Source organism: Aricia agestis, chromosome 18 (assembly GCF_905147365.1).
Source record: "Aricia agestis chromosome 18, ilAriAges1.1, whole genome shotgun sequence".
Lineage (NCBI taxonomy): Eukaryota > Metazoa > Arthropoda > Insecta > Lepidoptera > Lycaenidae > Aricia > Aricia agestis.
Window position 1 is genome coordinate 8640569 of NC_056423.1, and position 21012 is coordinate 8661580.

Here is a 21012-nt window from a genome sequence, read left to right on the forward strand (position 1 = left end):
ATACAAACTCTCAGAATGATAGCTTAACTTTCGCATTCTAAATTGTAAGTCAGTATCTTTGTTTCTTCTTTACCCTTAACTTTGCTTAAACCACTAAACCATAATTACTATTTATTAAAATTTCTTAAACCCATACGTCTCTAAGAATTCTCATTAAAAATGTTCGATCTCATTCTAGTCTTAAAATATTTTGTCTCACTTGCACTGTTTTTATAGGAACCAACTGACAATTTCCAGATTACCTTATTATGAAGGTAAATAAAGAAAACATGGCCATTTGTATGCGGGTCCAGGGGTTTAGAGATTACATTTTTAAAACACTCGCATTATGCTTACGAGGGGTCCAAGAAATGAAGTGTCAGATGTTTTACCTGTTGGCATTGAGAAAGTTTGGAAAACCCTGACCGGGTTGTTTTTTGAGAGTTTTTACTTATAAATTCTTTAAGTTGTAAGATCTTTATAGAGCCTGCTACATAATATTAGTAGATTATTTCTGTAGTCAAAACTAACTCTAAATGTCGTGTCTAAACACACTAGGCCGAAGTTACGCGGCGTAAATTCCGCATGATTACGCCCGCAACGTATTTCAAATTACCGATGAGACACTATGCCGTCGCGTTCCTTCCGTATTTTGTATACGTTGACGTCATCATGCGGAATTTACGCCGTGTAACTTCGGCCTAGTGTGTTTAGATACAAGTAAGAAATAATTAACAGCAGATTATTTATCTTCAGGTTACGCATGACATAGGTTCAATCTGTGTTATCGACTATTCAATTATATATGTGAAAAACACTTAGCAGTGTAATGTAATTCACCGTGTAATGTAACACGAATTCTACGTGTGGACGGCACTACGAGCATTACATGTAACGCTCGGGGTTTATCCATCGGCTGTCGGTTTTCGCGCGAGCATAATGGCTCGTCTGGACAATTCGCTTTGAGTACGTGTGCCATCCACACTGTTGACGCTAAATTACACGTAGTCTTACATTACACGTTACACTCGTCTGGACCCGGCTTTAGCGTAACTTAACTGTCTGAGACTGCATCAGGCGACACAACAGTGCTATGAAACAGGAACTGTCATTTCGTCGCTCTCTGCAGTATGGCTGCAGCCTAGTGTCGCCTATACAATGTCACCTTTACTCTTTGTAAAAAGTCCGCGATTTAGACTGGCCATAGACGGACCGCAAGTTACTCTAGACTCGTACTAGTAGAACTCGTATACGTGGGAGAGCCATGCTTCAGCACGAGTGGGCCGGCTCGACCGGAGAAATACCACGTTCTCACAGAAAACCTGCGTGAAACAGCGCTAGCGCTGTGTTTCGCCGAGTGAGTGAGTTTACCGGAGGCCCAATATCCTACCCTATTCCCTTCCCTACCCTCCCCTATTCCCTTCCTTTCCCATCCCTACCCTCCCCTGTTACCCTACCCTATTCCCTCTTAAAAGGCCAACAACGCACCTGCAGCTCTTCTGATGCTGCGAGTGTCCATGGCAGATGGCAGTTGCTTTCCATCAGGTGACCCGTTTGCTCGTTTGCCCCCTTATTTCATAAAAAAAGCTCTACAGTGGTCGCGTTGGAATTTGCACCTACCGCTCGAGAATTGCTCGAGCGGTCAATGCATTGCGGATGTGAATTTAGTATGGAAACGACAGATTGCCGCGGGAACCACATCCGTGGTCCGTCTATGGCCGGCCTTACGAATTAAATCCACAGCCGAACGTACAACCTCTTTATTTTTTTTTGGCAATCAAAACATCAGTGGCCTTTGCCCAGTAGTGGGACAGGATAGGCTCTAAAAAAACATACCTTATAATTATACACGAAGATATCACTATGACCGGGTCCCATGGGGTTGTCGTTCCTGTCTCCGATCACCACGTGGAGGATGGAGACGCCGGTCAGCCGGGGGGTGCCGGAGTCGGTGATGGCTACCGGGATATGGTACTCTTTGCGCACCTCCCGGTCGAACGAGACCAGGGTGGAGAGAGTGTTGCCTGGGAAGGAAAAAAGAGATTTAGATACAGCTCTGGATTTATGTATAGGCAGTATAGGCCATGGTCTATAGGCGGCAGCGTCCTAGGATGGCGGCAGAGCAGCCTCATTTAATAATTAACAATGATTGTCACCATGCACAATCGTCGTTGATCATGGGCAATTTTAGACGAATATGCCACGTAAGTACTACACGTTTTTCATCACTGTCCATTGGCTAACGTGGAGGCTGCATATTTCATAATGCATATATCTATCTACTCACAAACAGCTAGTTTTATCTCTATAATATAATATGATTATGCAATTTTTAGCGCTTTATAAGCACACTAAACACAAAAGGATGTAACACTGGGCACAAGTGCGATTCCCCTCTTAGATCCCCTAAGCGATAAATCGTATAAAACGACAGCGACAAGACACGTTTATACCACTACAGTCTACATACAGGTTTCTGTCATACAATAGGATGATAAAAATCTGCCTGTAAATAATAAATATAGATATAATCAGACCTTTAAGCAAAATATTTATGAACCTATGTTGGGCCATTGATAACCATGATTGTTAAGCGATCAACGACACGATCGACGACGAAAATCATGGAAAATTCTAGATGAATTAATATGTGGAATATGTGCAAAGGTGGCCAAAGGAAGATCTTCCGACCGAGCGAGGTGTTATGCCCGGTCAGGCCGAAGCCCACGTGATACATCTCAGCTGTCGTATATATACCGACGCGCTCAGAAAACTTCGATAGCGCGATGCAGGAATGTTAGGCGAATTGTGGGCACCGCCACAAATATTTATCTATAATTTTCCATGAATCGCTTCCGTATTGGTCCATCAGAGCCACAGGTCAGCTTGGAGAGGTCTCATAAAGAAACAACTAAAATTGTTGACATCCGGCTTTTATTCTATTCGGATTCGTTTTTTTTATATCGGCTTTTTCACTTGTTGAATGAAAAAGGCGTATTGCGCACCAAGAGTAGGCAATATATTTATCCAACTTTATTTAATTTTTATTAATCAACCGCCCGTCAATATAAATTAAATAAAAACATTTTGAAACAATACCAAAATAATCCGAAAAAGCAATTTGCAAGAGTATGAAGTTTCGCGGTTAATATAAAACTAGCTATTTGACTTATATTATATAGCAATTCTTGTATATATATATATATATATATATATATATATATATACAAGAATTGCTTGTTTAAAGATATAAGATAGAGAACACTCAACGCGTATAATTGCATTATTGGAGAGGAATTTTCTGCGTCAAATGTTAAAAATCCTAATACGGTTCGGTTCGGTTGCTCTAGTCTCTATTCGGGTGGCGCAAGGCTCATTTTTAGGGACCTACGAGGCATAATAACTCTGAATGAGTCTAAAATACAATCCACTTTTCTGTGAGCTCCAAAACTCTGGAGGATACAATATCTCAGAAGCTTCCAAACGTGTAAACGTCGCGTATCAAGGAAACATGAGAATCTATGGATTTATTATGTAGCACAAATGTACAAATGTTTTAGAAAAATGTGGCTTTAATTCTACTGAAACATTCACGTTTCAATCTTCAAAGTTTGCTTTGTGTACATGTAAAGGTAGTTATTGAATCTAAATTGGTTTTTAAGAAGGAGAAGAAATAGATGAATACATTATATTTTGTACGGTCAATAACGCTCGCAACAAACTGAAAATGTGTGTGCGTAAAAAGTTCGGTTATAAAAAAGGTAGGTATAAGTCGTGAATCGACTACTTATCTTGTCTCTTCTACTTCAGAACGAATTTCTACTTGTTATGCAAACTTTAGAACCAAAACACAGACTCCTGTAAAATGCAAACCCCGTAAAAACGGAAATGAAGAAAAATTCAAAAGTTTAGAACATAATATCTTCTTTTCGCAGTATTTACGCAGTTTATCCATATTGTATAGGGATATTACGGGCGCTAGAGACATTTAATGATCACCCAACTTTAATTTAATGTAGAGTTTAATAGTAAATGTTTCTAGCTATTTACGAAATTGAAGAAAAAAAATCTAATGTTTAGAACAAAATATCTCATTTTCTTAATTTTACGTGTTTACGCAGTTTATCCATATTATATAGGGATATTACGGGCGCTAGAGACATTTAATGATCACCCAACTTTAATTTAATGTAGAGTTTAATAGTAAATGTCTGTAACTATTTACCTTGTATATGGAATTTAGAACGTATATCGAAGCTTGCTGACTCGTTGAGCGCGAATGTGAATGGTGGCCCGTTTTCTGCCGAGTCATAGTCCTTGGCCGTCAGTTCCACCACCTTCCCCGGTTGCTCGTTTTCATACCAGATCACTGGCTGGGTCTGAAAGAGGATATGATGATGAAATCTACTCTATTACACAGAAAAACTTGTTATACAACGCGTATGTGTTATCTTAGAATATATTGGATCGTACCTAAATTATAATGCTACCAACTCAAATGTGACTTATTTACGACTAGTTTATACATAGTTTATAATAATAATAATACTCCCCACACCGATTTCGATGACGGTGGCCAGTTTTATTGAAACCAGGCCAGGTACGCAGGAGTAATTTTACAGTGCTCAAGTGTGTGCGCAGTACAAAAGAGCACTCTCTATTCCTTCACTCTCATAACCCAGTGGGACGGACGACCGACACGACTGGCGAGAGATCAGGCGCAAGACCGACTTTTTACATGCCCATCCGACGCATGGATCATCTTACTTGTCAGACAATCAGGTGATCAGCCTGCATTGTCCTAACCAAACTTAGAAATAATATGTTTCCAACGCAGTTGAAAAATTTGGTTAAAATCAGTAAAGCCGTTTCGGAGGAGTACGCAGCCTAACATTGTGACACGAGAATTTTATATATAAGATGAGTTACAATATTATATCTACTAACCACACAATGTACCAGCATATTACATAGTTAACTAGGTTGCACCGAAACATCGACGCGAATACTCCGCAATTTTGAACTCAAAATGGCCGACTTGTCAAAGTTGAACAATTTAAGATAGCCGGGCGCTCGTTAATCCGACCAATTGTCTCCTCACAAAGGAAAATCTTTATGCAGCCGGCCTGGCTTTAGATATCGAGCCTCGACCGCCCTTTTCAGCTAAAAATATTATTTGCGATACATGGCTTATCTCACAGTTATCTACATTCCACAAACACAAGTTTGGAGTATTTAAAACGATATATAGAGAGAATGGAGAGATAGATAGTATGTTTGACATACGCATGAAAACTTATGTGCAGGAAATCAATACTTTTTTCGACTACCAATCTTTAATCTATATATTAATACGTGAGCCAAAAACTTTGTATCCCTTTTGACGAAAAATGGGGAAACGTGAATGGGGAAATGCGGGGGAAGAGAACTAAATCTGACGTAACTTGTAAATGGCCGCTTAATCGCTATTTGTTGCAGAAACTAGTATTAGTTCCAAGTACTCCCACTACTGCTATCAGCGCCAATATGGCGACTTTCTAACGTCATTTTTACGTCAGATTTAGTTCTCTTCCCCCGCATTGGGGGCGCTGATTCCGCTTCAAATAGGCACAAAAAATAGCTGTCATTTCAAAGGGTATCATAAGTCCAGCGTACTTGTAAAATGGAGGTCAGTGCAGCTAACATTGAATTTACATAAGCCGACCAAACGACGTAGGTCTGTTAACTGATTAGGATACAATTTCCTCGAGTGTACATTCCTTCGGGAACTTCCCATCACACAGTATTCTCGGAGTGAGGTAATGTAAATGACACGATCCTTTCCACTCCTTTTTACCTAAAGGGACAGGTAAATTAGCATGAAGGATTGACAAGTAGCCACTCCTGGGGCCCCGGTAAAAGATTTATCTAAAAACCACCGTTAAATCAAAGTAAATCTTACGGTAAGATCATCTTAAATATTCAGTAAACTAGGGGCCGCTTGAATGTTGTACGAGACCGTGAATAAAAGATACGTATCGAACATTACATTGAGTTTTGTTTACATTTCGGTAATGTTGAGGTAAACCACCATTGGTTAAAATTGCTTTTAGACTATGCTATAATTTATTATAATAGCATTTTACTATACGCCTCCGTGGTCCAGTGGTTAAGAGCGTGGCTCTTTACTCAGAAGTCGGAGGTCGTGGGTTCCATTCCCGCGTTGGAAACATGTTCCTTCCAAGTTTGGCTAGGTCAACGCAGGCTGATAACCTGATTTTCTGACAAGTAAGATGATACATGCGTCGGATGTGCAGGTAAAAAGTCGGTCCTGCGCCTAATCTCTCGCCGGTCGTGTCGGTCGTCCGTCCCACTGGGTTATGAGAGTAAAAGGAATAGAAAGTGCAGTAACAAAAATTGCTCTTTCAGCATTGCTACTTTCACAGTAAACTCTAAATCAGGGACACAATATACACATTACACACCACAAAATATTCGCAGACACATGGAGGTATAATATTTTAATAGTGACCGATGATACGTACTTATAAATAAAAAAATACTAGGTATGCACACATCAATAGGCGTGATAGTTTTTCCATAAACTGTACCACAAAAGTGCTCAGGTTGTGGGATATAATATAAATAATCCAAAAGCCGATAAACCTTAATATAATTTTCGACTTTGAAGCTGATATTTTTATCGGTCATATTTTTAATCTGAACGGCCTAAAAACATTTCCTCGAAGATCGTGACTCCATTCCAAATCAAAACAAAGATTGTTAATAAATTAGGCTTTAAGGCTTTATGAATATGGGTAAGGTAACATTGTTTTGCAGAAATTAGACGAAGACGAATCAGCCTTCCGATAACTTAACAATATGATATAATATTACTGCAATGTTTTCACGCTAGAGAGCAGCATCAGCACATACAGTAAACAAAAGGTTTTGTTCGACGTTGGACAACGTTTCTGTCAATATTCTGACGATTCATGACGTGTGCAACATGTCGGATTTTAGTGGATAGTTTACTGTATGAGCTAGCAGCGCCCTCTGCTCCGACCTTTACGGAATATTCACTCGAAATATTATTTTTATGCAAACGACTAGACTTTTACGGGTGAAGAACCTAAGAGGGTCTAGAAATTTATTGCTTCAAACAATTACAATATAATATGTAGCTTCTAGACCTTTTTCAAGTCATACATTCTATGTATGTAATCTTTTAGAGGTCTTTTAGAGGTGTTTTTTGGCAATAAAAAGCTTTGCAGAAAATATAATTTATTGCTCAAAGCATAAGAATTTTTGTAAAATACATTGTCTACAGCCTACGCCTAGGTACCTTAGATTCTCAATATATTATTTCAATTAAAATAAATAACTATTAATTACATTCTTTTTTACACAAAAACATCATTCGTCTGGTGAGGTAAAATACCATATTTTAAATACTCTTAGATACTACATTTTACTCAAAAGACAATTTAAGACATCTATGGGTCAATTTATACTAGCGCAGAGTCGAAGCGCATCGAAGCGAATTATTAAAACTGAATATAACAAATTCAACCTCGCGTTACCTTATCTCCAATGCGTTCGCACTTTATTACTTCTGGGAATTCAAAAAAGGCGCGCGCATCCGCGCGAATTCGCGTCGATGCGCCCAACCAACGCTGATTGGCTTCACAGATTAAGAAATGTATACGTTACGCTCTGGAGTTAAAGTTGAATTTTCTGTGTTCAGTTTTCGACTCTGCGCTAGTATAAATTGACGCTAAGTAGTATATTACTTAAATGGGTAACATTATCTTCTGGGATTAACCTGTTTATTAATATCTATTCACAAAACACTACCTACTTTTTAATCAAGAGTCCAAATTATCATTTTGTCACCCTAACTACATCCGTTCACTAGCTGTAGCGTGAAGTACTAACAAACACACAGACTATCGTCTTTACAATATTAGCACATATTAGCGTGATCCTTACGCCTTTCATCGATATGATGTCACATACTCATAACGCACTGTTTGAGAAAAATCCAATATATTGGACATCATCTTGTGAGATGAACTGGTAAGATTCGGAGATATACCCTCGTCAGACTGACAGTGAAGGTGAGGGTTATTGCCTCGTAATATGAATCGTCACTAAATATGAACTGAACAGCAATTCTTTGACGTGGGAGAGCCATGCTTCGACACGAATGGGCCGGATCGACCGGAGAAATACCACGGGCTCAGAAAACCGGCGTGAAACAGCGTTTGCGCCGTGTTTCGCCGAGTGAGTGAGTTTACCGGAAGCCCAATCCCCTACCCTTTTCTCTTCCCTACCCTCCCCTATTATCGCATTCCCTCTTAAAAGGCCAGCAACGCACCTGCAGCTCTTCTGATGCTGCGAGTGTACATGGGCGACGGAAGTTGCTTTCCATCAGGTGACCCGTTTGCTCGTTTGCCCCCTTATTTAATAAAAAAAAAAAACTCGTACTTATACAACTTGGGATATACTAAGCACTCACCTAAGACACGACCGTCTTTACTTGGAGCAAAATTTTTCTAAGTTTTGCTTTTTTGCAAGACCAAAAACAAGACTTCAAGACCAAGACAAAGATTGTAAGACTAACAACGAAGACTGCAAGACCATGAGCAAAGTTGGTCTTGGTCTTGCAGTCTTGGTCTCGGTGCTGCAAAAAAGCAAGACCAAAACCGATTTTGCTCATCACTATCTTTAGTCAGCATATTTATTACAATTTTACTTTAGACGAATCAGCTAAATCCATACTTAATAATATTATGTACTAGCTGTTGCCCGCGACTTCGTCCGCGTGGACTTCAGTTTATAGCGCGCGATGTCAACAAAATTGGTGTCAAAAGCTTTTATAAAAAAACCCTGGTACCCATTAAATCAATACAGCTGTGCAGTGTGCAAACAATAAGTACTTCATTTTTGTATGTTAAACTTTATATATTATGCCAAATTTTAAAGCTTATTTAGCCCCCCAATTACACAACTTTACCCATAAACTATTTATCATTGATAGGTTTAGCCCCAATTTCACCAACGTCTGTTAGTGTTAACAGCTTGTTAAAATATCCTGTCTTCTCTTTCATTCATATGAAAAACGAAACAGCTAACGTGATACTAATTCGAGCATTAACTTTAACAGTCGTTGGTGAAATTTGGTATTAAGGTTACGTCACTGCCTGCACAGATAAAGTACTGAGTTATTTAATACCGTAGAATAGATATAACAATCGAAAAAAATCGAGACTTAAATGTAAGATGATACCACCTCTTATAGAAAGACTTTTGAGCAAGCGTCAGCGCGATGTAGAAGACGCACGGCGCCATCTATTATGAATTTTTTGAACAAATTTACGACCCTTACAACCCTTTTTTCCAGTAAAAAAGTAGCCTATGTCCTTTCTCAGGCTTTAGACTATCAGTATACAAAATTTCATTACAATCGGTTCGGTAGTTTTGGCGTTTGGCGTGAAAGCGAGACTGACAGACAGAGATACTTTCGCATTCATAATATTAGTACAGATTATGTGCACACTGCACAGCTGTTTTTGGGTATTTTGATTAATTAAGAGGATTCCACACCGCCCTTTTTTCCATACAAACGTTGTCCCCTGTTTCCTCCCTGGATAATGCTAGTAGAGTTATATTTTTTTTCCTGAATATCTACGGCCACTAATACAATGTCCCTATGTTTTATTTTTTTTTTCATAATTTAATTATTAAATAAGATATGAACGTTCAAAAACCCAAAAAAATGGCCAGATTTTCCACTGTGTTCAAACGTCCAGAAAACAGATTTGGCTAGATTATACAAAAAAAGCAAAACATAGGAACACAGCTCAAGCCTTTTTTTAATCTTTAATGAAAAAAGTACTTAAATCGGTTAAGTTTTGGAGAAGGAATCAGGGGACAACGAATCGTTGATTTTCTGGATTTTCTGCAGTTGTCTCTATCGCGTTCTGCGGTATAGGCTTGAGGTAAGGGAGACAGTAGCTATAGATATTACACGTACTTTTTTTTCATTTCTCTAGCCGCTGTTGTATCCTCTTAAGGACCGCGCTACACCGGAATGGCAGCGGCGAGGCAAGCACTTTCAGCGCTGCCATTCCGGTGTAGCGCGCTGCGCGGCCCTAAGAGGGGTACCACTTACCAGGGTTTTAAAAAGTTTTTAAATTTGACACAAATTTTGTTGACACCGCGCGCTATAAACTAAAGTCCACGCGGACGAAGTCGCGGGCAACAGCTAGTTATGAATAAAAACAATAATATATAATAAAGTAGGTATGATTAGTTCTGTTATAATAATGAAGTAAAAAAATAAAGCGCCATCTGTTTTCATATATTAGAATTAAAATGTTGATTGCTGATTGCATTGATATATTTTCTGGATGGAATATAGGCCAACACAACACACTCGAACTCCTTAGAAATGCAGTAGGAGTTCTATAAGATAAGATAGATTGATTATTATTATAGCAAGTGATAACATTATTAAACATAATATTCTAACGTATTAAAAACTATAAACAAAAACATAACAACTAATAAGTATGATTAGTTCTATGTTACAACGAAGTAAAAAAAGCGCCATCTGTTGAATCGTATTAGAACTAAAATGTTCATTGCATCGCGTCGATATATTTCTGGATTTTTTATAATATTACACATAAAATATATTTAAGATTTTTGAAATATTATTTTAATACACATCCAAGACCCAGGAACATTAAAAACTTTTTGTTCCGCCTGCGGGACTCGAACCCAGGACCCCCGGGATGAGCGCTGGTCACGCGCAATGCGAAGTAATTTTCATCGATATTTTCATGGAAATAAGATATTTTCCCACATCAAAATGTAGCCTATGTCCTTTCTCAGACTCTAGAATAACTGTGTACAAAATTTCATTGCAATCGGTTCAGTAGTTTTGGCGTGAAAGCGAGACAGACAGACAGACAGACAGACAGAGATACTTTCGCATTTATAATATTAGTATAGATTATAAATGCGAAAGGGTGTCTGTCTCTCTGTCTCTCTGTTACCTCTTCACGCTTAAACCGCTGAACCAATTTTGCTGAAACTTGGTATGGAAATACTTTAGAGTCCCAGGAAAAGACGACATTTTATCACCGTAAAATGTACGGTTCTTGATGATTGAATTGATACGGCGCTACAAATGAATTTTGGCACAACTTAGTTCCGGGTGTCATCTAATTAGAAATAAAACATTGTAATGACTCGATTATAGGTCTACCAGAATCTGATGGTAATTTTTGACAGCAGATTTTCAAAAAATATCCTCGATCATTGGATACATTTTTATATTTGCATGTTTAACACACAGAATCAGCCGATATAAGAGAAAAAAAGGATCAAAATGTTTTATTCCAACTACCCCGGTATTGCTAGAGTCAATTTATTTTCTCACTTTTTGCCATCAGATTCTGGTAGACCTACAATACTTATTTACCGACCAAAGAGTCTATTCTTCAGGTGTCAGTTCCCTAACCCTTTCCGACGTCAACAAATAGACCTATAGCTTTTAAAAAGTTATAAACTGCGTAATTGCGCCCGGAATGGTCGCATAAAGGCAAGGAACTAGACCCATAAGAATCCTAGGACCATTCGCGGTTATGACCACCATTGCTTAAAATGGCACCTATAAAGAAGCTTAATGGTTTCTTTAAAGAAATTACATCCTTACAGCTATGTAATGGCGGCTTTACGCGATGTAATTAAATCAACGCCAACATTAATTATAATTTGTATAGAATTGCCTATTGTGAGGTTATGTAAAGCTTAAAGTAACCCGCTATTTTGGGACTAAAATTCAAAATTACTCTTGCTTTCAAAGCAAACGCCTGCACAAGGCGCTGAGTTTGTATAAATACTACTTGCAAATTAGTTTGGATCTTAATTAAAATATCCACGTATACATACTTAATAGGTAGGTACACTATTTTTTCCTTGTCTAATAAGTCAGGAAAATCGCTAGACAGATAAAGACAAGACTAGTAACTATTAGGCATCCATTACACGGTACGTTTTGCTGTCAGTCTTACCACAGTCATGGCTGTAACTGATGGATAACCTACCGTGTAACGGCCGTTCCAAATATTTGATCTATCTTTGGTTTTGCCCTACTAGAGATAGGAATAGCTCACATTAGACATTAGATACATTGTTTTATGTCAATTATGAGCTATTCCTATCTCTAGTAGGGCAAAACCAGAGATAGATCAAATATTGGGAACGGCCGTAAGAGCGTGACAGACGGTTGCATGAAGTTGATTGACGAAAATCTGGATATCTTGGTTTATGCTTCATGCAACCGTCACGAATTTTGAGTGAGTATTGTCACATCTGACAAATAGGAAAAAATTAGAAACATACGTTTCTAAATTTGTATAAATTTTCAAATGTATACACATTTGAAAATTTTGGCTTTGACTGACATAAAACTGAAGAGAATTTAGTGACCGTCTAATACCATTCGTCAGTCCATCAGTCACCATCAGTCAAACATAATTTCTGATTGACGGAATTGACGGTGGCTTGCATGAGCGTGTAATGGATGCCTTACGTCTGAATAAAATATAAGTTTATATTTGGTGAGGGCCTAAAATTATACTACAGTTGGTAGCATTATAATGTTTAAACTGGCGCTAAAATGACTAGGTATTTCTTGCAGCCACATAGCGTCATTGTGACGTTCGGAACCGACCAATAAGATGGACAAGCATGTTTTATAAAAGTAACTTGATTGGTTGATTTGCAATAGAACGCTATTCCTATAGGTTTTAAGTTGGAAAAGGCTGACTACTGGCGGCCTTACCCTATAATGCAACCATTGTAGTCATTTTAGGGCCAGTTCAAAATGAGAAGAGACGAAACGCGATGCAACGACGCATGAAACCGATACAAAATATCTAGCGGCGTGACGCTATTCAACATTACATTTTACACGTGGGAGAGCCATGCTTCGGCACGAATAGACCGGCTCGACCGGAGAAATACCACGTTCTCACAGAAAACCGGCGTGAAACAGCGCTTGCGCTGTGTTTCGCCGAGTGAGTGAGTTTACCGGAGGCCTAATCCCCTACCCTATTCTATTCCCTTCCCTACCCTCCCCTATTCCCTTCCCTTCCCATCCCTACCCTCCCCTATTACCCTATTCCCTCTTAAAAGGCCGGCAACGCACCATCAGCTCTTCTGATGCTGCGAGTGTCCATGGGCGACGGAAGTTGCTTTCCATCAGGTGACCCGTTTGCTCGTTTGCCCCCTTATTTCATTAAAAAAATCGTCACAACGCGCTTCGTTTCGTCTGCTTTTGTGTGACCCTACCTTTACCCAAAGTAATAAGAAAGTAAACTACTTACGTTTGTCAAAAACGGGGCGTTATCGTTAATATCAGTGAGCTCCAATATGACTTCGGTGGTGGACCGAAGGCTGTCCGAGCCCAATCTGCCTCCGTGGTCAGCAGCCATGATGAGAATCTGCCACCTCGCGAACCCTGTCGGCTGGTCACGGTCTAGAGGTTTCGTCAGCCGAAGACAACCGTCGTTGTCGATTTGGAGGAAATTCTTCTGTTCGTGCTTGACCAGGGAGTAAACTATATTTTGTGGCGCGCTCCGATCCAAGTCCGGGTCGTAGGCTTCCACCTGCGAAAGATAAGGCGATTCGATTTTAGATTCGCGATTATTTATGTTCGGAAAGTCATGAGTTTTAATTTCCGTTTGGTATTTTTCTTTTACGAAGGTGCAAGTAAATGTAAGAAAACAACCTGTGAAATTCAAGAACTAATTTGTAGTTTTTGGTATGACTTCATAAGTTTTAATATAGTAAAAACATTTATGTCTGTTTATCCCTGTTATACTGATCCACAACAAAAGATTCACACTGCACAAACGTGATAGTTGTAAATAGTGCTCCGTACAAAGTCTGATATAGGTTTTTATGTCACTTTCGTAACGTACGTTAAGTTACAAAAGTGGCTGAACAAACACGGATAAAATATATTTAACTATGACGTCTACATAATACATACAGGGTAAAATCTCTTGAAATAAGGTGGTAAGTTTTACTGACAATACTAAACTTTGCAATTTAAGGTGATCGCACATTCGTCCGTACCGTACGCGCCGCATTTTGTGTACTTCGCAGTGCGTTCGACGCGTAGGTACGGCGCGTACATTTTATTTTTATAATATAATATAATTATAATATTATGTAATTTTAAATTTATTATATGGACCATATCTGAAATAAACGATTTGATTTGAATTGAATGTATTTTTTAACAGTTTCTTTGAATTGAATGTATAAATTCAATTCAAAGAAACTGTTAAAAACAGACTAAAAGAGCCTCCATACAATGTATGCTCTTCATTTAATTTAAGAATAGAAAACAATTGAACTCTGTCAAAATAAAGCTATACTGGACAAAACCACATGTTATTAGGTCATGTGTTTCGAGCTGTTCAGTGTTCAAGCTGCTCGACCCAGTTGGAATGTAGCGTGCATTAGTACAAATAAATGAGGTTTAACAATTTATATATTATATTATATTTCGTTAAAAACATACCAAATGAGCATTGAAATATTTTACATTTCTCTTTGACTTACAATCAGGGTTTGCTACACCCTTTTTGGAAACCTTTTTTTAAAACATGTCTGAAAAAGCAGGGGCACTTTTAAACCCCTTTTTTTATAATATTATATTTCTATAATACGCTTAATTGTTAGACTATATACTTTCTTAGCTAACGTTTACTATGAGAAAAAATAACGTAATTCTATAGTGCCATTCTGCACCGATTCTGACTTAATGAGTCTGTCAGTTCGAACTTTGAAGATCAAATTTTAGCAAAATCAAAATATATAATATGTGATAATAGAGCGAATTCCCTCTTAAAAGGCCGGCAAAGCACCTGCAACTCTTCTGATGCTGCGAGTGTCCATGGGCGACGGTGCTTTCCGTCAGGTTACCCGTTTGTCCGTTTGCCCACTAATTTATTAAAAAACAAATATAATAAAGACTAGCTGTCCCGGTGAACTTCGTGTCACTTTAAAACCTTCCCTGGACTTCTACAACTATTTTAAGACTAAAATCAGCCCAATCCGTCCAGCCGTTTTCGAGTTTTAGCGCGACTAACACATTCGAAAATCCATTTTTTAGATTACCTTAACTATGCACCCCTCATACAGTTTCTCTTCCTCAATAGTCTTGGAGTAGTTCGCCAAGAAGACAGGAGGGTTGTCGTTCAAATTTTCAATTTTTATGATGACCTTGGCGAAGTCCTGGTAAAGGCCATCGAATGCCCTGACTTCGAGCTTGTAGTCTGTGATGTTCTCGTAGTCCAGCTCGTTGTTCACTCGAATCTCGCCGGTGAAGTTTCGAATGACGAATGCATCGTAGGTGTTACCACCGACTATGCTGTATGTCACGACGGACGCTGGAAGGGAAGGATCGTTGAATATTCTTCAGAGATGAGATGAAATTGTAGATATTATGATTAGTCTTTTAGACAAAAGCCAGGGCTAGGACAATTGGTTGATGGCACGGGAACCGGAACTGAAAGTATTCCCATAACCCAGAATGTTCACGAGTGACAGCAATCGCATTTCCATCAAGCATTCCCTCTGCTAGTTTCTTGATGACTTAAAAGCCCGAAAATAGATTTAACACAAGATCTACATATAAAAATACAACATCTACTCGTAAGAATTTTTTTGCATTTTTTCTTATTTAAAAAATTATTCATAAGAATATATACTACTAGATGACGCCCGCAACTCCTTTGCGTCAAAATTCGTTTATCGCGCGGGAACAGTACATTTTTTTTTCGGGATAAAAAGTATTCTATGTCCTTTCCCAGGACTCAAACGACCTCCATACTAAATTTCAGCAAAATCGATTCAGCGGTTTAAGCGTGAAGAGGTAACACATAGACAGACAGACGGACAGACACTTTCGCATTTGTAATATTAGTATGGATTTTTACCTGTATCTGTATCCAGCGCTGTAACTTGCGTAACCAGTTCGTTGATATTCGCGTTCTCGGCAATAGACTCAGCAACGTACGTGTCTTGTGTGAAGTGCGGCGGATTGTCGTTCTTATCGGCTATCTCTATCAGAAACACTTGCTGTCCCGCATTATGCTTCCCCGGTATGAGCGCCGATTCTGAATTATCAGTCGCTATGATCTTGATGTTGTAGAAGCTTCGCTCTTCTCTGTCGAACATTTTCAGGGTTGTGATGTTTCCAGTGATGCTGTCTATCGTGAATGGATCCGAGGGGTCTCCTAGTTCGTATGTGACTTGGTTGTTCGCTGAAGTACCGTCGGCGTCGAAAGCCCTGACCTGCATGACTGGGGTACCAGCCGGTTCGTTTTCTAGAACGCTACCAGATCGGATTTCGCTGAAGATAGGAATATTATCGTTGACGTCTTCGACTTCTATCTGGATGATTGTTTCAGCTGCTAGTTTGTAGTTGTTCTGTAAGAGAATGATACTGTTATTTAAGCCGAAATTTGAAATACTAGGTACACTACTTTCATTGCTATCAAGTCGCTAAATAATTTCCTTTCTAATCTCAAAAATATTGATGAGACTCAGACACGTCATAATTATCTGCCTCAAAAAATATTGCGATTGCATCCAACATTATAAATCTCTAAAAGCTGTATAAAATATGTTTCATAAAGACTGCGAAAAGCAATTAATAAAGCAGTTTTCAGTTCACATCTGTATGGATTGGAAAAATTAGCACACTCCAATTAAGACGATCAAATTATATTTACCTGTATTCTAACAGTAAGCGTGTAATCCGTGATCTTCTCATAATCCAGATGGTTTCCGAGCTTGATGTACGCAGCATCCGCTTCCGGTTCCAGCACGAATGTGTGCCATTTGTTCGTCTGTTCTGTCTGGCCCATCACCAGCTCAAATTGCAGCTTCTTCTCTTCAGGAATGTTTGAGCTGCAGAAAGAATATGACTATAAGTATATAACTTAATATTATAAAGCTAAAAGTTTGTTTCTTAGGAACTACAGACTCGAATTGAAAAATTATTTGAGTGTTGGATAGTCCATTTATGGATGAAGGCATAACGTTGCGACAAAAATGAGAGGGGAATAAGAAGAAAATATGGAAAAAACGTGGAAAGTAATAATTCATCTTGACAATAATTATTATTGAAGCAGACGAAGTCGCGGGTAACAGAATTGCTTTTATTAAAAAAAATTCAACCGTATGTATATCTATCGACTTTCATCGAAATATCTTAATACTGAGCCACTTTTCCGCTTGGTATAAAACGATAAAGAGCAGACGAATCCCCGGTACAAGCGATTACCGTCGCTGGTATACCTGTGCCCAAAAACTCCGGGTCGGAATTGCCCATTAGGGATGAAGAATGACCCTTCCCACGGTAATAGCTGGTCAATACGATCCAAAACAAACCATTGGAACTATACAATACAAGCTTGAAGTGCTCTTGTATCTTACAATGAATTAAAAACAATACTCTCTTCTTAGAACAATCGTAAAAAAGTCTGATTAAAAGCACTTTAATCAATTTACTTGACGAATGCCCACTTACAACCCCGCCGGGCCGTAGTCAGTGTTAACAAGGAAAATCGGGTTTGGCTAAAATATAACGCACCCTCGGGAATTTTAGGAAAATATTCAAGAAATTGAACAACATTTTTCGTTGTAATTAATTTAGGATCAGACAAAGTCAAGGTCGAAAGCAATGAGCCTTGTGGGACGCCTGGATGAGGGAATCGAATTTTGTTCAAACCAGTCGTTTTCGTGAGGTGGTGCCTAAAATGGCTGAGCGAAAACTGGAAATGCGATCGATAGCGCTCTTCACATAATTACTTTTGTCATGTCTTTTTTTATTAAATAGGGGGTTAACGAGCAAACGGGTCACCTGATGGAAAGCAATTTCCATCGCCCGTGGACACTCGCAGCATCAGAAGAGCTGCAGGTTCGTTGCCGGCCTTTTAAGAGGGAATAGAGTAATAGCCAATAGGGGAGGATAGGGATGGGAAGGGAAGGGAATAGGGGAGAGTAGGGAAGGGAATAGAGTAGGGGATTGGGCCTCCGGTAAACTCACTCACTCGGCGAAACACAGCGCAAGCGCTGTTTCACGCCGGTTTTCTGTGAGCCCGTGGTATTTCTCCGGTCGAGCCGGCCCATTCGTGCCGAAGCATGGCTCTCCCACTCGCCCGGTCAAAAAAGAGTTTTAAAACTTGACGTATCTGTGTGTCTGTACCATCGTAGCACCTAAACGAGTGGACCGATTTCGATGATTGAAATCTGACATGATAGAGAGTGTTCTTAGCAATAGTTTATGATCATCAGCCCGCTTCATGCTGGTAAATTGGGTTTCATGTAAGAATAAAAGCAATGCCTATGTTTTGATCGGTTCAATATTTTGCATTTTTATTCCGGAAACGTATTAGAGTTTTGTACCGTTTTTCGCTTCTTCGTCTCCACTCTACACCGAAGATAATAATACAACAAACACCTCTTTGCTATTATTAATAAGATACTCTCAAGATCAAGGATTACTTTGTAATCCGAGAGCTTCACAAAAGTATGTTTAAAGGGAGAACGTATTAAAAGTCACATAAAATTAAAACTTAATCTAACTTTAACAATTAGGTACAGCTCGCCAGGGGGACAAAATTGTCAGTCCCACCATTTGCAAATAGAACAAAACATGATGATTTTCCTGGGAAGTTTAACGAAGAATTTTGCTTGCGCTTAAGTCGAAGGAAATGATATTATTTTTAGGTACTTTGCTTGCGCTGAATTCGATATAAAATGGAAATGGTGGATCATACTAACACAAAATAAGGGGGCAAACGAGCAAACGGGTCACCTGATGGAAAGCAACTTCCGTCGCCCATGGACACTTGTAGCATCAGAAGAGCTGCAGGTGCGTTTTCGGCCTTTTAAGAGGGAATAGGGTAATAGGGGAGGGCAGGGATGGGAAGGGAATAGGGGAGGGTAGGGAAGGGAATAGGGTAGGGGATTGGGCCTCCGGTAAACTCACTCACTCGGCGAAACACAGCGCTAGCGCTATTTCACGCCGGTTTTCTGTGAGAACGTGGTATTTCTCCGGTCGAGTCGGCCCATTCGTGCCGAAGCATGGCTCTCTCATGTATAATATTTAACTTACACTGCCCGAACTGTCGCAATAGGTGTGTTGAAGTCGGCGTAGTTTTCCTTCAGTCTTATCGGCTCGTCGGGAACTTCTATGAAGGAGGGACTCTTCTTGTTGGATTCTACCACTTGGATGTCCAGCGTTATGGAGCTCTGCTGTGGTGGGTCACCCATGTCCTTCACTATAGCGCTCAGCTTGAATTTATACCCTGGTTGTTTCTGTAAGAGAAAAAAATGTTATGGACCGCGTAAGAAAGTTAAATTAATGGTCTTTAATTTTTAACTATTATTTTAAAGTCACTACATTTTCTAGAGAATTAATGTTTGTTTGAATAAATGCTATCTTCGGCATTTGCAATAGAGTACCGTAACTACTTAATACTCACTCATTGGATACGGAACCTTAAAACGTATTAATTTAAAAACCTTCAAATTTCTATAACTTTAAAGAAATGCACGAATTTTTAATGTTCTTCACTAGAGTATATTGTAGTGAATCATCCAGGAGGGTTGTAAATCTAAGGCAATGGTTAAACATAATAATATTAATAACAGGAAACCCTTTTTTTAAATAAACATCTATTCACCAATCTATTTGTAAAAACTTAGCTGCGTCACTATAGACGAACTATAGAACCTTAGAATAATGAATCGGATATCCGACGCCATTATGCTTGTTCCACTTTGAAAGAATCCCCCGTTTTTTCTTTGTATATTTAATTACAATTCCATTTATACAAATTCAGCAAAATGATTCAGATAATTTACAGAAAATTAAATTTTATGATTGCTATGCTAGCTGCAGGGCAGCTGAATAGATAAAATTCTCTAAATGCTGGTATTTGACTACGGGTATTTTATCGTACCGCCATCACATTGTTTTCCTGTGAAGTTACACATCCCCAATATAGGAATTAAAAGTGTTAGTGAATCCTCATATTAATATAATCCATGCTTCAATACGCTTTGTGGTGTTGGCATTAAATCTGCCAGCAAATTGAACTAGCAAATGAACCTGTAGGAACAGGTCTTAAGAGGCGAATAGTGATTCTGACTAGTGATGCCTATATCGTTTACTGCTCGTTAGCTCGCCGACGCCTGCCGATCCTGTGTCTGCTTTAATTAATTCCTGTTTGCTAATTCGATTACTCTGTTATTAGTAACAAACAGCTGTGTGTGGTTTTACCTGAGACCTACATTACCAAAGCGAATCTAGGCAAACAAACTAAATGATAAGTAGTGGAATTAAAAAAACTGTTGCACAGAAGATCTGCGTAAAATTGTGTCGTTTAAGGTCTAATAAAGCGCCACCATTATTCTTCCAATTATTACAGCTAGAAAACAAAAATTAAATAAATAATTTAAAGAATACTTACGTCAATAGTTTTGTTCAGAAATATGACTCCGTTGTCTGGGTCAATGTAGAAGTAGGCTTGATCCGGCGAGTTGGAGTCCAAGCTGTAGTGGACGATGGAGTTGTTCCCATCGTCGATGTCAGTCGCCGAGATCCTCATCACCTCCCGACCACTCGCAAGGTCTTGGGGAACCGACTCAGAATACGACTGCACAAATGAAAAATATATTAGAAGATGATAATGACGATGTGAAAGTCAATACTCAATATTTAACCGTAGATGTTACCTTCGATACCTAGGCAGATTCTGAATCAGACAAATCACAATTACCTAGCTCATAGCTTATCTTATTCCTACGCGAAGCATGCCCGAAGCTTAGAGAAAGTATTTCCAAAATTAATATAATCGTGCAGTGTGATAAAATGCGCTTTGGGGAAAGAGCGGCCTAGCTAAAGAAAACACATCAACTATTGAATGTGCAAATAAAGTGACTAACACA

At 38.9% G+C, this 21012-nt stretch overlaps 1 protein-coding gene across 2 annotated transcripts in view; it reads right to left on the minus strand.

Moving 5' to 3' along the window:
* Nucleotides 1–21012, minus strand: part of LOC121735785 (DE-cadherin) — a 318616-nt gene that overhangs the window by 47109 nt on the left and 250495 nt on the right. For both annotated transcript variants that reach the window (XM_042126737.1, XM_042126736.1), the window contains exons 6-13: nucleotides 20535–20720; nucleotides 19175–19377; nucleotides 16785–16962; nucleotides 15987–16479; nucleotides 15166–15437; nucleotides 13362–13643; nucleotides 4205–4358; nucleotides 1816–2003 (exon numbers count right to left, since the gene is read on the minus strand). In XM_042126737.1, coding sequence (XP_041982671.1) covers nucleotides 1816–2003; nucleotides 4205–4358; nucleotides 13362–13643; nucleotides 15166–15437; nucleotides 15987–16479; nucleotides 16785–16962; nucleotides 19175–19377; nucleotides 20535–20720 — 1956 coding nt within the window. The remainder of the gene's footprint in view (nucleotides 1–1815; nucleotides 2004–4204; nucleotides 4359–13361; nucleotides 13644–15165; nucleotides 15438–15986; nucleotides 16480–16784; nucleotides 16963–19174; nucleotides 19378–20534; nucleotides 20721–21012) is intronic.